Consider the following 21837-nt stretch of genomic DNA (forward strand, 5'->3'; position numbering starts at 1 on the left):
AAACAGTCAGTCGTCTATTGACCGGCAACTGTCGTTGGGGAATCACATGAATTGAACTATGAGAATAACAAAGGAACAAAAAGTTAAAGTATCCGGATAAAACCCACGACGATCAGCCGTGTGAGAGAGTGTCACATCCAAACAGCATTCCCGGAGACTCGATCTGAAGCAGGACACTGCCATCCACAATGCAGAAGTGATAGGATACCACTGAGCTACCGGGACATCCCATCAGAGATGGAGAGTGAGAACGAGAGGAGGGAAGGATACACGAACAGTGGGAGGGGAACAGTTGTGGTGGTGGTGGTGCTGCCGTGGTGGTGGTGGTGCTGCTGGTGGTGGTGGTGGTGGTGCTGGTGGTGCTGGTGGTGGTGGAGATGAGAGGCAGGAGGGACAGGGGGACAGATTTGCATTGCTGCGCTCGTCAATATCGGCCTGTGAAGAAGCATGCGATGTCCGTGTAGCTCCCTCCATGTATATTAATGATGGCAGCATCGGGCATCATACTCGCCGTGTACTGACTGACATGCTAAGGAATTAGCTTTCACGTGCTGGTCGGCGACTACAACAACCCCATCCACGGCGCACGCATCTCCATCACTACGGTGTTAATCGCCATTTATTTACACATGACATCACATCTGACGGCAACCTGCAGTTATTGTTATTGTTTTTGTTTTATCTGGATAATGATTAGGCAATAAATGTTAAATGATTACATGATCAACGAGAATTTATTTCTGCATCTGTTTGTACATCTCCCTCGCTCTCTTGTTGTATCTCGGTCTTGTTTTTGTGATTATATGTTCTTATTTGTATGTGGTGTTGCTATTGTTTATTTGTTGGGTTTTGTTGTTTTTATGGGATGCTTTTGTTTTTATTCTTTTCATGTTCTTGTTTTGTTGTTGTTTGTAATTTTATATCTTGTTGTTGGTTTTTGTTTTTATTGTTTTTGTGTAGTGTTTTTTTATGTTATTGTTAAATTTGTTTATTCTTGTGTCTTGTCCTTTTTTATTTTGTTGTTATTTTTTCTTATTTTTTATTCTTTATTGTTTTCTTAATATCTAATCAACACTACCAATATTATTTAAGTAAACTTTGTTCGAGATTCCTGTTTCTTTCAGTTTAAAGAAATAAATAACCAAATCTTTCAGTCTCTGTGGTCCTCCCTACAAATGTACTCAGTGTTTAGCGACAGACCACTCACTCGCCAGAGAAGACCTCAGTATTGATTGGCTGACTGACAAAGATGGCGGGATCGATTCTACTCCATTACTCATCCCCAGAAACACAAGTGCTTTGCTCATTTATTCCAACATTCCACAGTCGTTATTTACACGTTTAATGAAACAGAAAACGGTCTGTCTTTGTCACATAATTGGAAACTCCATCCTCCTTTTGCCTCCAACAATTTGCCGATTAAACATCATATCACGGTCATACTTTATACCAGGTCTGGTCCAGCCATCAGGACCGGCCGGCCAGACGCCAAGAAGTGTTTAACGGCGGGAAGTGGTGTTCACATCAGGTGACTGGACACGTACACAGACCAGCAATTTTCCTCTCTGCATGACTCCAACACAGGAAGACGAGGGACGCATGGCGATGGTGGCGGCCACATGAAACAATTCAGGCTTTGATCACACACGTACAAATCAAATTTACATCGCCGGCTCCATCTGATATGACAACACACAACAGTTGCTGTTGCTTGCAGCTGCGCAGACGAGAGACGATATCAGAGCTGATAGAGTGTTTGGGGGACCGAACATTTCTGGTCACGTGACTTGCAAATATTAGACGGTCGTGGTTTGAGGACTGGGCTTGGGGCAGAAACCAGGTAGAAAGGCAAAGAAAAGAAACATTTGTGAGAGGATTTCCTTATTGTGTAACACATATTAACACGTAAAAGTTATTTATTGTCCCAACCCACCCTCCCATTTGAGAATGATGGAGGAGAAGTGTGTGCTTGCATTAATTACATGCGTGTGTGTGTGGGCGGGTTGTGACTATTATCTCTGGTGTACATATGACTGAAATAAAAGTAAACAATAAATAATAATAAACGATAATAATAATATAGCCAGGGCCCAAGGCTTGTCCTAGTCTTACTAGGCTTTAAAAAGTACACTGCTGACGTCACTTGCTTCAACAGTTGCCAGGCAGTACTACTACATTGTATCAGAAAATAATGTGATAAACTTTGTACAGAGCAATTCACAGTTAGCGAATAAGGACGATTAAAAAACCTTAGCCGGGACCTAGTGATACCTTTAAACATCCTTCATGGTATGTTAATCTACAGCTGCAATCATTTATTCATCTTTCGTGCTCATAAATACAAATAAGGACAACAAGAATGAAAGAGAATATAGGGGAGGAATTTAGCATGTCGGACCAACACATTCCAACTCAAGGAACGTCAGACGCTTCGTCAAGCTCAAGGTGGTTGCAATTGCTCTTCTCGCCATCCCATTCATTTTCTAGCTTGGCCCTCGCTGGCAGCGCCAGTCATTTCCTGCTCCTTGCACAAGTCTGTTTGCGCCGGCCATTTGTCGGCCGTTCATCATGGTCAGCAGAAGAGAGGAGGTCGAAGTCACGTGATTGCTAAAGGCCTCTGCTCCAGTGCAGTCACGTGTCTCAGGCCGTGCCCACAATTTCCTCGTGTTGACGCAACGCCAAGTGTGAATTTCGCTAATGTATGTTTGTTGTCTCGCTCTGTGTCCCCATCTATTCATTTTCTTCCAAATCCGTATTCACTGACCAGGGTTCGTGTTCGCGAAGCACGGTTACCCCTTGTGGGTCAAGGTTCCTAGGGAGGTCAATTCGAAAAGATTCCACACAGCAACCAATAGAAATGTTCTTGGCCTTTAAACACACCTACAGGACCACCTACGGTTGGTACCAACTATTCTGATCATCAGGTGGACTCACCACTGAAAGACTAGCTGTAGCCTCCACCTCCGTGAGGACTTTACCGACCAGGTACATGACCTATGACAGTTCTGAGTCCGTCCTTTTAGCCCCATGCATGGAGACAGATGCTGCTCGCGTGGTGATCCATGGCATCCCTGACTTCCTGTCCCCAGCCTGACTGTGCCTGGGGCCGAGGCCAGCCATTGCCCTCCACTAGCATATTAGCATTTAGATGAAAGACAGGACACCTACAGATGAAAAGTGGCTCAGTACTCACTGGCCAGCGCTTCATTTCTGTGGCAAGGACTCGGCCTCGACAAAAACCTCGTTACACGAGCCTCGAACTTAAAGCCCTTCCGCTCCACGCCAACAACCGAGAGGATTTCCATTCGTTTAGCACCGCATGTCTTGGGTGGTAGTTATCTCAGGCTTTCTCTCTACGCATGCGCCACCACCACCACCCCAACCACCACCACAACCACCACCACCACCTGAGCAAAGGTATCCCATGTTGCAGAGGCCGTAAACCATTAATTAAACTGAAGTGGTTTGACTCAGCAGGAGGCAGTACTCATCCTTTCCTCGTTCATGACATTTTGTTTTCAGTGACAGTCCTCTGGTGGGTGGGTAGCGGGAAGCTTTCTAGAGACTGACCTCAGGTGAGCTTTGAACCAGCGCCATTGGCTTCCAAATCAAGCGTGTTGATCACAAGGCTACGGAACCGCTCTTTATTATTATTAGTGTGCTTCTGTTTAATTTTAGCTTCCTTTGCATGAAGTGAATTCATTCTACAAACACACTACTGTGCTCTCTATCTCTTTCCTCCTCCTCCTCCTCCTCCTCCTCCTCCTCCTCCTCATCATCATCATCATCATCATCATCATCATCATCATCATCATCATCATCATCATCTCCTGCAGGACACATTACACAGAGACGATTACATGCAAACCGACATCACCAAACATAACTCTCATCACATATCTCTAACCCTGGAGGTAAGCAATTTCCCGGCAGTTGCTCTCGGGCACTTTGGTGTGTGGGTGGTGTGGGTTAGGAATCAACGGTCGCGCCTGCACGTGATAAAACTCCAGCAACTCGTGATGCAGAGAAGACGAGAGACATCCGATGTCCTCTTAGATGGCGCCACAGGAACCAAACAACAGACAACACGTGTCTACACACATGCCCCACCATCCAAACCTACAACCACTGAACCACAGGCTTTATCCCATGTTTCGTACCCGTATTCTGGGACGTCTTGGCAAGAACTAATGCGAAAAACATGAGAGGAAAGTATATATATATATCACACACATATGTAAGACAGAGAGAGAGAGAGTCGCACCATTGCATACTCGCCAATTCAATAAAATAATTAAAATAATTAAATTTCTAACCTAAAGAAAACGCTTGTGATTTTTTGCAAGGAATCCCGTGTGGTTATCACAACAGTCTGATAGTTGTCTGTAAATAAGTTCTTATCGACTGTGATTAGTGTTGAATATGATCATAGTAACATCACACATTGCAACAACAATCTTCATGACAATATTGTTTGTATTCACAGACAGTCAAATATTTGCTAAAGCTAAAACTTATATTAAGATGAACTAACTGTTCTCGTACGGTTGTTTCAGCAACATCTATTTCTGTGCCTTGGTGTTCTGTCATAGCTTGGCACAGAAACTCGCCGGCATTCTTTATCTTTCTTCTTTTTCTAATTTCCGGGTTGATTTAGTGAAAGTCGAAAAACCATTGAAATCGTGAAAACATCATGAATATTTGATGCAGGAAAGGCTGCATAAAAATGTCTACAGAGCAGAAGAAATAGAAGTGTTTGCTTTTTTTATCTTGTCGACCTCAAGAACTCTGCAGAAGGGGAGAGAGAACATTAGATATATATATATTGAGAGAGAGAAGGAGGTGGAAAACAGTTGCATCCTAAAATGTTAGAAGATCAATTAGCAGCAAAACTGAAACGATCGTTTTCTCTCTATGATAGCAGTATAATGACAAGTTCTTACTATCAGAAAAATTTAGTTCTGTGCGGACTGCGATGAAGCTGGCAGAAAGGTTTTGAACCCGAGCCATTTAAGATGCTCTTTTCAATAAGCACAGTTTCTCCTGACAGCTGACCTTTATTAGTTCCTAACTAAAAACCTATGCGAACTATTTGACGACAAATGAGCCATCAGTTATCAGGATGTATAAAGGGGAAAGTTCATCAGAACCATAAAACCATCCGAAGTGAAGGCAAGCGATTTTGGAAAAGAACCTTCTCGTCCATATGTAACCAAAACTCTTTATTCGATTTCCACAGACTAAACGCTTGAAAAAAGTAAAATTGCTTAAGACTGTAAAAAACAAAGAATGACTTCAAACTTCTGACAGCGGAGGTCAGCTGAAATAAATGCCAACCTCATCCAGTAATGTATGAGTGAAAGAAGACCTCGTGTCACAGAAGTAAGGGAGTAAATCCAAGATTGACTGCAGGTAAAGGGGAGGTAATTTTCCTTCAGCAAAAATCTTTGCAATAGGGTGCACACTGTCAAAAAAAGTAACTATGGCAACTTATTACTTGACGATAATCAAACGAGCACAATCAAACATTTGGGAGAATAGCCCTGGACCGAGGACCGAAAAATTCCCACAAGGTCCAGGAGTTATCAGGCTGTCTGTCTTTTGTCTTTGTTGTCTTCATGGCGGAGAATTTTCAGCACCGTTCACTCCGTCGCCGCTGTTTTGGAAGACCAGCAGAGCAGAGATTTACTGTTTGAATATCTTTATCCTCTGTCAACTTGATTTAATTTAACTCTTCTATTTAAAACCCATACGTGCTACGTGACACATTCTGATACAATAAATGTTCTTCTCTCTCCCTCCAAGAGGCGTTGAAATTTTCCAATTTTCCTATTATGTTTGCTGTAACAGCATCAAATATAACAATCACATCTTAATAAAGTTCCTTCCTTTATACTCCAGCGTCCTGCAAACAACAGCTAAAGAGATTTTGTTTAAAAAAAAGCGAATGAAGAAAATCAAGAGGAAGGGGAGTAACCTCCCCTTAACGCAGGTGTTTGGACAGTGCTGAGAGCTTAGGGGATCTACCACGGAGAGGGTGTAAAGGTCAGACAAATACGAACGTCTATATCTTGGCCCTCGTCGGAGCAGAGCGCCATCTATAGTCCCTTAAGCACGCGATCCAGTTTCGTGGACAACTGCGGCCAAGGGAAAGAGGACAGACGATATCCGGCAATCAGAACACTGAATGTCCAACAGAGGATTGCCGGGAACTGATGCTGAAAGTAAAGGCCTAGACACACGAAATGCAGTCAGTGTAGACAGTGTAGTCAGTGTAGACAATGTAGACAGTGTAGACTATGTAGACAGTGTAGACAGTGCTAAGTGGGACTTTAACAGACGTATCTGTGTTGCTGTATGTACCGGAGAACACAAACACTTCTTTGTCTCATTCCTACGACAGCAAAACCACTCAGAAGCGCCACAAGCAATTATTATTACACCAGGAACACCTGCCGATCAATTCATCTGCAGATCGCTGATTTCAGAAATATTTCCGGAATTATTTTTATCCTTCTTTGTACAATATTAATTTGTCTTGTAAGACAAAGATTGTTTTTAGTTTTAAACAAATCTCGTTACATTGCTGGTGTTTTTACTTACTCAAGCTCTGTTTGTTAACTTATAACTTTTCCTTGCCTACTTTTTTCTCTACAAAGGCAATTAATTATTTTATCTCAGTACATGCATGCATTTCTGATGACATATAATCAATGAAATCCTTTCACATGTCTGCGTCAGGAGAAGGAAAGTCCCAGAGAGTTGGACAAAGCCTTTGATATTTAATTTCGGTTTCTATTTGGGGATTGGCGGACACAAGCAGGTTTCATCCAAACTAATGTTTTGAAAAATAAATACGCAAACAAGTCCTCACCTTCAAAAACCTTTGCAGAAATATCAAGTTGCTTGAAACAGGGTCTTTAACTCTACCTCAGAGACCTTTGAAATGTCTCTGATTCCAAGGGTAAATACATCTGGAGACACAACTGCCCTTCTCGCTAACTGTCAGTTGTGCTTTTTGACAAAGCGGTCAGGTTACTGTACACATTTAAAAATATTTCTAGGGGATTGACGCACGTTGTCGCTGTGCTCAATATTCTTTAGAACCTTTGGTTTCAATAGCAACCCTTGTCCTTTAATGTGAAGAGGAAGAACGTGCTGATTACGTGTCTGTCACGTACCGAACACTCGGCACGTCAGACGCATTCTTCTTTACACCATGGTTTGGGTATGTCAACAGATTAAAGGCCTACTATGAACAGATAAAGGACTGTTGCAAACATATACACATGATTGTACATAAATGTGACATATCCAGCCTCGGAGTGGAACGTTTTTTCATAATGTAATAAAAAGGTTGGACGTTACAGGGAGTACTTTGTAATGTAGTCAATACACGCAGCATTGACCAAAAAAACAACAAAAAACAAACAAAAAACAAACAAACAAGGGATTACATAACATACGGTTTCCTGCTGTCTGGATGCTTTTGAGGAACTTTCCTTCAAAGACACCAACGGTGAGTCTCTCCAGGTGGTTGTTGTAGCAAAGGGACACCAGCAGCTCACCGTTGTTGGTTGTTGACTGAAACCATAAAGCATCATCACTTGTTTGTTTCAAGAACGAGTATATTTTATTAGTAATTCAAATACTTCACACATGTTGTCAGCCACGTCCATGATGGGTGCTCATTAATGCCCACCTACCGACTGTGTGTTTGTGTGTGAGAATGTACGAGAGGAAGCGAGCTAGGTGTTACTTTGAGTTATGCACATTACTGTGTTACAGTTTTGTGTGATGCGCATCATAATCAACTCATATTAGGCACGGGTACATTACTAGCATTACCAGGTTCCAAATGATGTTAAGGTTACTTTAAGTTCATCCAGCTCGGTGTCCATACGGGTTGTGACAGCCTGACACACCTGAAGGAGCTCGTTTTCTATTGGTCAGTTGGCTCATGCCCGTTTTTTCACCTTAGAGTCTCGTCTAACACAATTTCTTTTGGCTGTAATTAGACCTTGGAAACCTGTCCATCACTACCTTTTGTGAAGAACACAAGCTCAACCCTTAGGCAGCCAAAGGATGAGTACTGACGAGTATACGACACTGCCGTACATACACCCGTGCAGGATGCTGCATGTTCACACACAGACCAGCGAGCTGCTTCCCTAGGGTGTCGTCAGCAACGTGTGAACACATCTCTGCTCTTTAGATTGTCATGTAGCCGAGGGTAAAGTTTTTGCGAACCTCGGCAATATACAACTAAATCACCCAGTGTACATTAGGGAAGTTACAATCGCATCACTATCGCTCATACCCTCAAGGGATAGATAAAAAGAAGAGATAGAATATATACATTGAGCAGTTTAGTTCAAGCCCTTGATCTATATGGTCGTAGTTAGAGGGGTTAGGTGGGTTAGAACACGAGACATGAAGCAGTTGGTGTGGTTCTCTCTCATGGTCTGTCCTCCCTCCGAGATGTGTATCCTGAAGTATTCCTGGTGCATTGCTTGCCATTTTCTTTGCCTTCTTCCAGTCTACCCGGGCTTGTTTGCAAGGCTGCTCTGAGAATGACATGGCTAGACGATGACAACTGTTTGTTGACACTCAGCCAACCCTCCACCCCAGGTACCCGGATGGCCAAAAGGTTAAGAACAAAATACTGAGCTATGAGTAGGTCAGCAACTGTGGGTACCTCGGACACTTCTCGTTCCAAATCTCGCCAGATGACGAGACGCTCGTTGCTCTCACAGGCGTGGTCTCGCAGCGGGTAGAGCGCGTGGCCGATGACGTTGTGTCGTTTGTGTCTGTCGACGTCAAACACCGTCAGCTTCAGGATGCGGTCCTCGATGGCTCTGTGGGAAACCTGACCAAAGAAGCATTTGGATGTTTGTGAGTCTGTAGTGTCTGTAATTACACACTTTTATTATGACAATTTTTTCTGGTAAACCAAAAGTCATCCAATAATTTCTGCGGGTGAATTCATACTGAGATTTATAATTTTTGGGTGGGAAGAGAAACTTACAAAAATTACACTTACTCAAACTTAGAGCTAACTTACCTGGAAAACATAACTCTCTTCAAACTTGGGGTTGCATGTTTTCTTTCGAAATTTCGACTGCAAGTATCTTCTTTCGTCGGGCATGAGATATATTCTGGAAGAAGTTTACAATGAAATGTTAGTTCAGAGTTTTTTACCATAGAAATAAATCACAAACAGAAGAAATAATTGTACAGACGATGAAAACTTGTCAGTCTCTACATCGTCATTAGGAAGAACAAACTGTTTATAACTCATTACAAGAAGAAAAACAAAACCCTGGAAAAATCGAAGGTGTGGCTATCGAGTATTTATGTTTTGCACCAAATAAGAAAAAACGCAGACAATCACGACATGCGTGCTGGAGTCTGTCTTCCGGAAATGAGAAATGGGGTGGGGGCAGGGGGCGGTGGGTAAGAAGAGACTAGGTGCTGATGAAACTGCTGATGTTGGAATGTTTTTTTCTTTTGTGGTTATTTGTGCTGGTGATGCTGGACAATTCGCGGTCTCATTGACATATAGCCAGAATGATTCGCTGCTTGTTTGTCGATTAGCTGATCAAAATGCACAGCTAATGTACACAATATTTGTTGGTTTTTAACCATACATTCAGATAATTTCAATGTGGTGTTGTTGTGGTTATTTAATGGCATTACAACATAGTTGTAACAATTTCTTTTTAGCCTGGGGATCAGGATGTACGTTATAGCAGAACAGTTGTAAACAAGAATTGTAAAAAAAATTCTGCAAACAAAACAGAATATTCCTACATTCACGGGTTTTGAACTTTAAATAAATAACTTTTGGAAGACTAAAATGTTGAGTTATGAAGATGGTCATCATATATGTCAGTCTTATAAAAGGGTGTTAGTTGTTGGAATCAGCTTGTAAATTAATAATAAAAGCAAAGGACAAAGTATAAAATTATTTTAATTTTAACTTTTAAAGATCAAAAGATTAAGTTTTCATAGAAGGAATTAAATATTCAAATCTTAATGTTTACAAAGAGTGAAGGAGATATTGTGGTTCGTGCTGGTGTTCGGCAGTCAAGTGCCATGTTGTGTTCTCTAGTATCAGAGGCTTTAATCTCAGGAAAATCCTCCCCTATCCCCTCCCTGGCATCTGCGGTCAGCGGTACGAAGCCAGTCAACATCCCCGACCCCTTGCAGGGTGAGACTACTCTCCGCATTAGTGTCGTATCCCAGCTCACGTGCAACCATATCCGTCCCCAGATGGCAGCACTGCAGGCGACATCCATCAACGTTCGAAGAACAAGAGCACCCTCGCGCGGCGAAGTTTAGCAAGAGCACAAAAACATGATTCTAATCAGAACCCAAATCAAAAACAGGGGAGGGAGGGGACTAAAGTACGGCTTCGGGAAGACGATGAGGCGGGTGGGGACATTGGTGTCCGTCTGCTGGGTTGGCCACCCTGATCAGCTGCTCTGTGGTAGGTCGAGTTTGGTGGACAGAATACCTACACGTCACCTCGTTACAGATTTACCATTGGTTTGGTGCTTGTGTGCCTCAAAACAAAATTGTTTGTAAATGATTGATGATGTAGCATGGAGTTGTCCGACTGTAAAAATCATCTGTAAAAATCTTTGCCGCCTTTTTGCTCACAAACACTCTCGGGAGCAGCTTGCAGGACCTTGCCTGATCGTGAGTCCTGCTGACATTCATTGGCAAAATGCGAAAATAGTTTGAATTCTTTGTGCTCGCTGGTAATTTCTCGTTCAAACAACTTACGACTAATCGTTCACCATTTGTTTGTCTAGGCCATTTTGAGTCCCACATGGAATACTAAAGAGACTCGTATCCTGAATGGAGGAAAGAAAGATGTCAATTAACCTGAAAATGTTCCAGCTCACAATACAGCACTGACAATGAGATTCATTAACGTGTGTTAGTAGTTATGGTCGGGTGGTTACAAATGGTAGATGTACTAAATGAACATGGGGTAAATGTACCAGAGCACACAACTGAAAAAAAAATGTGACCCACCTCACAAAGTCAGATGTTTATAACCACCACTACTCCTTGAAAATAGCAACAGCTGTTGTTTCTAAGCTGATTAATCAAAGAAAGTGTCTAAATGTTTTCAAATGATTGGTGATGCAACACAGAGGTTGTTTTTCTTTTGGCTAAAACTAGCTTAAATAAAAATGTTGACAGCAGGTCCAGCTGTTTACACACGAATACACTCGGGACCTCAAACTGATAGTCATAGTAAAGTTTTGTTTACATTTTTCGCAAAATGCGAAAATATTTTCAATTCTTTATGATTGAAGGTAATTTCTAGTAACAATTAAGGGTAACAAGTCATTGATGATAATGACGATGAGGATGATAAAGATGACGACGACGACGACGATGATGAGTGCACTGCACCTGAGCCTAATGTTGTGTTGAAAAATATAGTCAGGTGATCAACAATAGCCGTGCATCGTTCGGCTACCAACTGTATTTCTTTTCCGTTTGGCTCTCACTGAGCTCAACTCCCGGCATGCCTGGCGAGCGGCCATGTTGTGGATCAATGAAGGTAGGAGTTAGCAGATACTTGACACTGGTTTATGGTCGAGCAGACGATGCTTCGCTGCTTTTTGTTAAGCGTCGCTGAGCTCACGACGTTTGAATCAGATCCAAACAGCTCGAGGAGTGAGCGGCCCTCGGCATCACGTGACGCTCGGTGGAAACACGTTTATATGTCAACGTCACTGTCGGCAGCCTCGTTCTTACTCTGATGGATACTTCGGTTCATCATAGTGGAAGAGCAGACCAAGAGGTAAAACTTAAAGAAGTCAAGACCTTGGCAACGGTTATCTTTGAGGTCAATATAATCTTCTATAATTATATGAATGTGAACCAAGCTAATAATTTCTAATTTAAGTCTCCAAATACGCTATAACTGTTTTTTATATATCAATATTACGCTCAAATAAGTCATCTATAACAACTCTCAAATATTCAATGAATAAAAAAGAAACAAAAAAAAAACAAACAAAACAAAACAGAACAAAACACAAACAAATAAGAACAAAAGAAGAAAAAGAAACAGACTTCAAAAAAAGAGAAAGAAACAGAAATAGTGAAATGAGGAGAGATATAACGAACAAAAAGATAGAAAGAAAAGAAAATAATTATGTTGTTCCTGAGGAAATACACTAGGTATCCTCCTTTCTATCTACACCCAGGCAACAGACAAGCAAGAAAAGAGCAGACGATGAGCAGAAGGCAAGCATTAGACATCCGGGTACCTGACAAAAGGATCACATCCATTGTCGCTACCCAGAGCTCGGCTCGGCAGGTTCTTGGCTTTGATGAGAGGTGACGAGAAGTTTCTCTGTTTCCAGCTCGTACTCCACAGCGAACCAGATGCGACCCAGATGGTCCCTGGGAATGTCGTAGTCATCATCTTCATCCGAGATTTTGTACAGACTGGGGTCGATGGAGCCGAGAGCATAGGCACCTGCAACAGGTGTTCACTTTGCTTAGCACCTTCCTTAACACTTTGTTTAACTCGTTTCTAACACTTTCCTGCTTAATGTCTAATAATTATAACCTGGTAAGTAATTAATAAACATAAACATTTTAGCAGTTACTACCCAACTCACTCCTAGCGACCTACTGTATACCTATCCTGGGTGTCGGTTATCCTGGCCATGACGTCATCTCCGTCCCTTCTGTCACAACAGTATTATGCAGTTACCTCCTCTGACTGTAGTAATGATATTTATGAAGACAGAACGACTCTCACAAGGGGCTAGTCCCAAGTTCCTAAACATACCAACATTTCCTGTACTGATATAAGAAAAAACAAAAACATTTTGATCGCTGTGATTTTTTTCCCAGTAAAGACATGTTTTCTGTCAGGAAACGCCAAACACAATCAGCAAACGCCGAGTGAAAGAAAACAGCGCCCTCTTGCTTTCAAGCAACTGAACCTTAAGAGAGCTCTTCATGTGTAATGGTTCTGTGTCAAGAAACAACAATTTAATAAAAGGCGTAAATAAAATCTGCATGTGGAACAAATTGTTTTCTGCCCTCCCCACTTGGGAATGTTAGCTTTTGTTCGGATTCATTGTCAGCCTGAAGGGTACAAGGTAAGTTAGCCACTAGTTCAGAACAAAATGTTGAAGATAATAATATTCCGTGCTAAACTAAACATCAGTTTTCGACTCCTTTCATCTTTTAAACAAATTGTCACGTGATTCTTAATTCAGTTGTTAAGCTAGTTTAAATCGAGAGAAATATCTTAATTTTCTTCTATGTTTTCCGTGATGCAGACTGAGTTAAAATAATGTTTAATTTTAGAATGATGGTCGAGTTAGGGCAGGGGAGGGAACAAGAAGGTCGAGTGATCATTGAATACAAATGTTTAAAATGTATCATTGAGACTAATTACTTGCTGATCGCACGAGCCTGTGTGTGTGTGTCCCTTACTGGACAATAGTGACGGCCATTTTGGAATCATACCGTTGACGGAAGTCTTCAAAGAATCGCAGTGTTTGAGTGTGATTTGTAGTCCCCCTGAGCTCCGTTTGATTGTCCTTCGAGATTCCTGGCCCTGGCTGCTCTGTGAATGCCAAATGCTCCAGATTCCTGCTCCAGTCCCTTGCCACTGGTACAACTCCACTATATCGATCCTTGAAGACAGGAAGGTGGGATGAGGATGGAGGGGAGTGTCTTCCTTCTTTTTTTTTAACGTTTGGCGTCAGCGGAGGGTAGACGGCGGGGCGGACCCACAAACGCGCGCCAGACCCCACTTTTGCCGGTGATTAATGATCATTGGATGGTAACTGGGACTAGGAGGACCCTCTGCTTGCAAAACCTCTAATCGAGAAGCGGAGTGAGTAGTTTTTGTCCCCTTTCCTCCAATCAGCGATATTTGCGAATTATTCTGCGCGGCGCTGTGACTTTTCTTGTAAATCATTCATTTCGTTTTGACAAGGAATCGATTGGAGAGCAAAGTTGGAGTTTATACATGGAACAGTACTTGTTTCTTGCTTCATTAGCTTGTTGCCGGCATTTTGTCATTTCCTTGGGTCGTCCAGCCCCCAACAACATACCCACCTACCTACCCCACCACATTCCGTTGGTCCTGCATCGCGTGTAGAAGTGCACATGCACTCGTACTCAGTCCAGTGACAATCGCGTGAGTGAATGACAAAATGAAAGAGAGATTAGAATGAGAAAAACAAACGAAGATTAAAGGTGAATACGCATAACACTCATGTCGGGCTCAGCTCTGGGTTTAGAAAACATTTGGTGTTTGTTTGTTTGTTTGTTTGTTTGTTTGTTTGTTTGTTTGTTTGGACTGGGTAACGAGTACAAAACGAACAAAATGAATAGGCAGACCTATTGCCCTCCCTTTCCTCTCTCTCTCGCCCTCCCCTACTCTCTCTTTCTCTTTCGTTCAAGGTAAAAAACAAACATCATCTCAATTCTCGTCCTAGCGAGAGCTCAACGAGATAATCAAATACACTCCCGATCCAGTTCTCTCCCCCTACGTTTCTCGCTGTCTGATCTCGTCAGTTCTCCTTTAGTCCGCGAGATCTGGCGAGTCTTATCTGGCGCACACCAAACAAAGATGAGGATGTAGATTAGATGGACGGTGTCCGAACTCAAAGCCACACACAGACACACTGGTCAGTAGGGAAAGATGTCCTTTTATCCTCCTCCTCCGAGGGTCTTCCCATCCTCAGTTGACCCAGCAATGGAATCGGAAACCCTGACCAGCAAAGGGATGATGGAAGTTAGCCAGAGGAGATTGGTACTCAACTCGCAAAAAGCTGCTTCAGAGAAAAATGCGGTGTGTAAGCCCTCGGTCACGGACTATATTTACCTTTCTTCTCTAACAATACCGTTCATCGCCAGGAGGACGAAAATAAGGATGAGATAAAAACAAACCCAGCCACCACAGCCCCTGGAAAGCCCTTAAAACAACACATAGTCGGTTTACGGAAACAGGACATAAACGTTTATAACAAATAAATAAACATTGATCAAATAAAGAAGTTTATAATGATATTTACACAGACCTACACATGCAGAGGACAGGAAAGGAAATGTTGTCACTTGAGTGTATAAATAGTCTATAGTAAGACAGAAGAGCAAAGTCGTTGTCTGATGCCTTTCAGATGAAGATCTGGGACTGTGAGTCCATCAAACACATCATCTAACATTTTACAAAGCAGGAAAACCTTCTGACTACATCACAAGGTTTAAAAAAAAAAAAGGACCCTACAAAGTGGCCAAGCCGTGCTGTCGTTGCCATCATTGTCTGACCTCAGCATCCGGGTCCGCCATGTTGAATACCTACAAACCCAAGTCGGTGACCACAGTCTAGACGACGCATGTGGCGAACTTCCTGCATTGCATTTGTCTCTCATTCCATTCACACATTTCACAGTCCTTTTCTTTATTTGGCGCCAGTGTGTCGGAAATGTATTGCCTCTGTCTCTTGGTACGGTGACCACCTTGGAACTTTTCAAGTCTGGCCTTATGATATACTCCTTCCTCCCCTCCTCAATACAGTAGCTGGTGGTCGTCTTCTTTCCTCATCATCCTTCCCTCCTTCTCTCCTCCCCCTTGTGTATTTATAGTTTGCAACTGTGCAAATGCATTTATTTCTGATGCTGATTATTTGTGAAAATGCATGAGTTTGTGAAAAAGGTGAAATGCTCTGCATTACTATTATTATGACAATGCAAACATATTAAGGCCATCAGCTAAAACTAAAAATAAACTAGAGGGTAAAGGTACTGAATGAAAATAAGAAAAATGGAAAAAATACAGGAGGAAATATAATTCTCAAGCTAACTAGAGATTTTCTTCTCGTAAAAAAGCAGAGGAAAGAAATAAAAAAAAATGAGGAAATGGCAATCGAAAACCGATCACGTCTTAGGAAAACATGATAATAAATCAGTCCACACACACACACTCGCTCATTCTCAGATAACTAGAGAAAGACAAGAAGTGATAAAGAAGAAAAAGATGAAGAAAAATAGTTAACCTCTTTAAGGCCTCTTTCAACACACCTTACAACTTACTTACCTGGGATTTCAACAGAAGGCCTCTTTCCGGTAGGAGACGTGGGTTCAGATCCGCCAACGAGCGAGCCCTCGTCCAGGGAGCGCGTGCTGACCTCTGACCTCCTGTAGGCGGGCGACGAGGCGTGGGAGGGCACGGTGAAGGGGATCTGCTTCAGGCTGCAAGGGAGGACGATTAGTGATGAGTACCTCCTCAGCACAGGTCTCTGGCGAGCGCGCCGCGCGTAAAACATCTTTTCTGGGAAGAACATGCTGCACGGCAAGACCCGACCCAGCAGCTGCTGAGGTATCTCGCACATTGTGGCTGTGCTAGCAAGCCAACCCTCGACACCCTCCCTGTCCCTCCCTACCCGCAGTCAGTGTCTATCCCTCACTCTCTCCCTCGCAGTCTGTCCGGCCGTGTGGCGGGCCGCTCATGCACAATTTCTTCAAAGCGCTCAATCGAAAGGTACTGTCAGCACCCGTGACAGGGATGCAACATCTTGTTGTCAATCAGGCCACAGCTTGCAAGTGACTTACAAGTAACTTAAAATATTGAACATATCTGAGTTTCCTTTTTTTGATGTAGTCTTTTCCTCTCTCCATTCACTCCCGCTGTGAATTCCTGGATTTGAAATTTCTATTTCCTGGTTTAGCAAGTAAAAACGTATCTGAAGAGAAGTGATTTGTGGGTTCCTGCTTCGGTTAGGAGTTTTTTTTATCTCCTTCACTCACACTGCAGGTACTCCAGCATCAGGAGGTTTGTGGGTCAGCAAAGTCTCCATCAATTAAAGAAAAACATTCTTCCTGTCCACTGTAATCTTCTTTAGCCACGTTGGCAAGGCAGCGAGTACAACTGTCGAGGAAGAATGGAAATGTTCGTCAATAAGGTTTGTAAAATATTTTCTCCTACTGCAGGACTACCGTCACCCAGGCATCTTATATGTCATGCCAGCAACACTGAATAGTCCAACACCAGGTGCGTGGCTGTTATAGGCACTTAGCCACAGTCTTAATACAACATGTCCAACAGTCGTGACATAAGGACTAAGGCCGTTGTCACGCGGTCTCTAGGCTTTTCCAATGTGTTAAAAAAAAGGAGAGAAGTCCCATTCCGAAAACACACAGACACACATACAGATATACAGAGAGAGGGAGTGAGAGAAATAAAGGTGCGGCTTGCTAACGACAATCACAAGGAATATTGCAGATATCACGAGGACCGTTGACAGAAGGAGGCAACCCTCGCGGGCCAAGTACTCCTGGTGTCACGCAGATTAAGTCTTAGCAGTCACGCGACGCAACGGAATGCTAAGCATGTTTTTTTCTGTCACTCTTTCCCTATCCCTTTCTCTCGTGATGTGTCGGTCTTTAATGCCAGCTGCGAGCCTACAACTTCGGCTTGTCCGTTCGTCCGTAACAAATGTTGCCTTCAGGACCGCGGACCCTGGGTGAGCTCAGGGGAGAGAACTAGAACATCCTGCCAGTCCGCGAGATTCCAGGACGATCTTTTGCATGTTAAGTGCTTTGATGATCGCGAGACCCGTGCAACTACTTCCCGGGGGAAGAAGTCGTCTGTGACTGTGTTTCCGCATCAGACCGCACGGGCAAGTTCCAGATCGCATTGCCTCCCAACCGCAAGGCATGATGGGATGGGTAGGAAGCACATTCAAACGTAGGTCGTTAAGTTCAACGTCATCAAAAACCAATTTTGGTTTGGGTTTTTTTTTTTCAGCTGAACTGTTTCATCAACCAGGGAATGTTTTGCCGAGAGATTTGCACACAGCAGGAAAGCCGACACAATCAAAGTTTTCCCAAACAGGAATCAAACACACCAATCACTCAGCGTGGTTTCTCGCATATCTGTGCTTGCCGAGGCTGAAACAACAGGAGACAAGGAGACTAGGAGACGAGGGCGTCGTCGCCAAAGCCGTTAGCCTGTCGTCAGATGGTTTGCACAGGTAACACGAGTGTTTGTTTGCACAACATCGGTGACTGAATGAATCAGGAAATGAAGGAATGGAGAAGAAGCTAGGTCAGAAGACTTCATCATCAGCAACAGGTTCCTTCACAATCATCAGCAGCGATCGTCGTCGTCGCTGCACGCAGGTTGCATCCGCCAACCACGAGTCACGTTTCGACTCCTCCCTTGTCACGTGCCTCACGCGCGATGCCGTTGTCTGTGTCGCCTCCGTCTCCTGGCATCAAGTCTTTCACATTTAAACTGCAGCAGCTCACCGTCGCCGCTTTTGAAGCCATGTGGCGATGTCAAAATGATGTTTTGTCTTAAGCCGCCGTGGTGGCAAGCAAACGAACTGAGCTGATGCCATCAGCCACACTGGCTTCTTGGTCCAAAGAGAACTTGAGACTAGCAAGACTCGTAAACACTCGGGTTTGTGTTCTTTCCTCTCAACAACTACAACAACTATTGATCGCACGAGGAATACAGGGTTTAGAAATCTTACATCTTCTAAACCTGGTGGTAGCTGGTGTAGAAACCTGTAATGTTCCAGTACAAGATTTCCATAGTGTCTATATGTGGGGATTTAAAAATTAATATTTGAAAACGAATTTAACACTAATTTTAAATATTTATATTAACAATACAAGAGAAAATTTTTTGATCATACACTTTTATAGATTATAAACAATATTGCCACCAAAAAAAAAAGATTTCTTGCATCATGAAAAGAATTTGTCCTTTTCTCGTTTATAGAATCGTTTGTTGAAATTTTTACATCTTTTTCTTTCTCTGTTTAAGTAAGTTCCCCAGAGGAATTGTAAGGAAATAAGTTGCTTGTAGATAATGCATTGTTTCTGCTAAAATACCAAAGCACAAGACCGTTTTTGTGTCTGACCACACTAAGGTTTGAGCGAGAAAAGACACACCTCATGCATTGCACTAAATAAAACATTAGGATAGTAATCCAAGTTAAACACAAAATGCTGGAACCAAAGGGTCATCGCTAAATTAGATAAAGCCCCAGGTCTCAAGACCTATCAAGAACGATAATGCCTACAGTAATAATCATATCTGACCATCGATTCGTAGACAGCTTGTAAATATTTAATGTGAAGGACGACACCTGTTGCAACGGAAATGACCAACGGTCCAGCAAGTGGTAGTTCTCGAACACTAGCACTGAGTACAACTCAGTCAACAATAGCCGACAACTGACAACATGACAGTCCTAATGGGTTACCTCCCCTTCCTCAAATCAGGAAGTGGACCTGAAACTGAGATGAAAGCAGCATTGGACACGTTTTTGAAGACAACCTGGTAGTAAGGAGATTTCAGGAGAAGCTTTATAAGAACCACGTGGGAGGACAAAGAAGTAAATGTTGTCTTGCAGTCACTGGAACAATCCCAGTACTTCGAGTTGACCAACGCCCGCCAGAATCTAATAGAAGAAAATTGTTTCGGTGGAAAGAATGAATCCAAAGAGGCAAAACAATCGCCTTGCCACCCACCTCCAACAACCACCACCCCAGCGAAGCTGCTGCGACGAACCTCTGGCACCTATCATCAAACGATCTGCTCAACTCAGACGACAATCCTTCATCAGAAAGGAAATGGACATCCGCTTACAACGCAGGGCTCGTGGCTGGTTGTCGGAGCCCCATGGGCGAGCCGCAAGTTGCCAGCAGTCGAGGGTCCAGGAAGCAGCGAGACAAGCGATGTGCAAGCTGCCGCTCGGCCCGTGTGTAGGGCTCTCTTCTCACCGCTTTCCTTCCGCCATGACAACTGCAAGCTGTGGATCCTCGATAGTCTTCTAAGATCCGCAGATTGGTGCTGACATGGGAAAGACAAATAGCCGCGTGCAGACGAGGAGCTGGTGGTGAGACTACAATTAGGTGAATACGTGCGTGCATGCACGTGTATGTCAATGCGTTCATGTATGATTATTTTTGTTGCTCATACATACCTGTGTATCTGTACACAGTCAAGTATGGGGGTAGATGAATTCATGAATATGGATGCAAAGATGGACCAAGGGACCAACAAAAAAGGACATTTAGATAATTTACTAAACACAGAGTTGTTGTAGGCAGCTGGACAAACGTCTTCGGGGAAAGAAAATTTCGATGTTCGTCGCAACCGTAAGTGGATTACAGAGAAAAGTTCGCAACAAAGAACCGAAGACCCACTTTTTTTTTCTTTTTTGGTTTTTGGTTTTGTTTTCTTTCATTCCCACACTAGCCGCGGCAGAGAAAGACCGAGAACAGCGTTAATAAGACGAAAGTGAGTTAAATGCATGCGGGCTGCTGCGGCTGTCCCTCGGGGATGCGGGGAATCTGAATAAAGTGTTGGACGCCAGGCGTTCAAAGCTCAGCTCTGCAATCTTTGATGAATGGCCTGAGATGGGCTGAATACTCAACAAGGCAAATGTCTCTATTATTACAGCAACTATCGCTGTAGCCGAAACATTTGTTACATTCTCCAGCTGTTCTTTCGGAAAAATGTGTTTTTGTTGTTTTACGATTTTCTGTTTGCTATTTAACTTTGAGGTATAAAATAGATGCTTATAATGATGTTTATTTTCTTAAGAAGGGAAAATGTTCAGCGATAAACAGATATGATTTAGCTATTCTTGGTTTTCTTTCGATCATATCACCAGTTACTAAAAGTAAAGAGAACAAATTTAAAAGACTTCCAATCTTGTCCAGTCCATTTAAAAATGAGAATATTCATTTCCTAATTTTTTTCTGCGACAACTAAGATCAAACTTCTCAGATTAATCTTTAGTATTGACATTTAAAAACGGACTAAGATGGCAAGAAATGTACAGAAGCAGTGATGAAGTCTGTTGCAAAGACGTATAGACGTCCTGGGGAATATAGTTCACCGGAAAAGGTCATTAAGAGCTGACGAGAGAAGCAGCTGTTACCTCTGGAACCTCGTACAACTCTCGTCTTAAAGTCTAGGTAAAAAAAAAACCAAATGATTAAATATGACTAACCACATGTGCCTGTCTCCCGATCTAGCTTTCTGCATCTTTCTTTTTCCGCGGCACAATGATCATCATCTGGCAAAATCATCTGCTACTGATATTTATTTATGTTGATATTCTTACTGATAAGAATTTTCTTGTGCCGGTATCCCTGCTGCATCAACTTTAAACTGAAACAAAACTTTAACATTATAACTTGTCTCCTAGGGGCTGCAACATGGTGGAAGAGGATAAAATAATGCATGCAATGGTCCTCGACAGAGAAAGGATGTGAAAGATGGCAGAGCTAGACTCAGTCAAGTCAGTTTCCAATTGTTTCCAAAGGGACATAAAATGACTTCCATCTACATCATGTGGTTACTGCTCTCGGGGTAACAAACTATGACACTCCAGGTAAATCCTCTCAATCCATTCTACGTGGATGTAAAGAGCAAATGAGCACGAGGACAAACAAAGCCCTTTCATGTGGCATCTGGGTGACTGACTTTGAAATGTCACTAGTGCCGGTGGTGAAAAAAAAATCTCTTTTATTAGTTTCTGTATCTCCGCGCAATCTTTTGTTCGTAAATTCATGTCTGTCTTGTTTCTTTGTTGTTGGTGGGTTTTTTTATCTCTCTGTGTGTGTGCCGCAGAATTAGAACTATGTTTAGTACATCAGAGCTAGTTTGCCAAGAATAAAGCTATCGACCCCAAGTGCAAAACTAGAATGTGTGTGTCTGTGTGTGTTTACATCTGTTTATTTACACTTCACCTAGAAACCCACCTCTTATATTTAACAGACAAAAGTTCGAGGAACGCTTCAATCCCGGGAG

General features: G+C 42.7%; 1 protein-coding gene across 1 annotated transcript in view; it reads right to left on the reverse strand.

Moving 5' to 3' along the window:
* LOC112565291 (synaptotagmin-15-like) overlaps positions 1-21837 on the reverse strand; it is a 39948-nt gene that overhangs the window by 9489 nt on the left and 8622 nt on the right. The window contains 6 exon segments of the mRNA XM_025240669.1: positions 7467-7584; positions 8699-8869; positions 9065-9158; positions 12300-12367; positions 12369-12511; positions 16099-16253. Coding sequence (XP_025096454.1) covers positions 7467-7584; positions 8699-8869; positions 9065-9158; positions 12300-12367; positions 12369-12511; positions 16099-16253 — 749 coding nt within the window.

This window comes from Pomacea canaliculata, linkage group LG1, assembly GCF_003073045.1.
Source record: "Pomacea canaliculata isolate SZHN2017 linkage group LG1, ASM307304v1, whole genome shotgun sequence".
Classification (NCBI taxonomy): domain Eukaryota; kingdom Metazoa; phylum Mollusca; class Gastropoda; order Architaenioglossa; family Ampullariidae; genus Pomacea; species Pomacea canaliculata.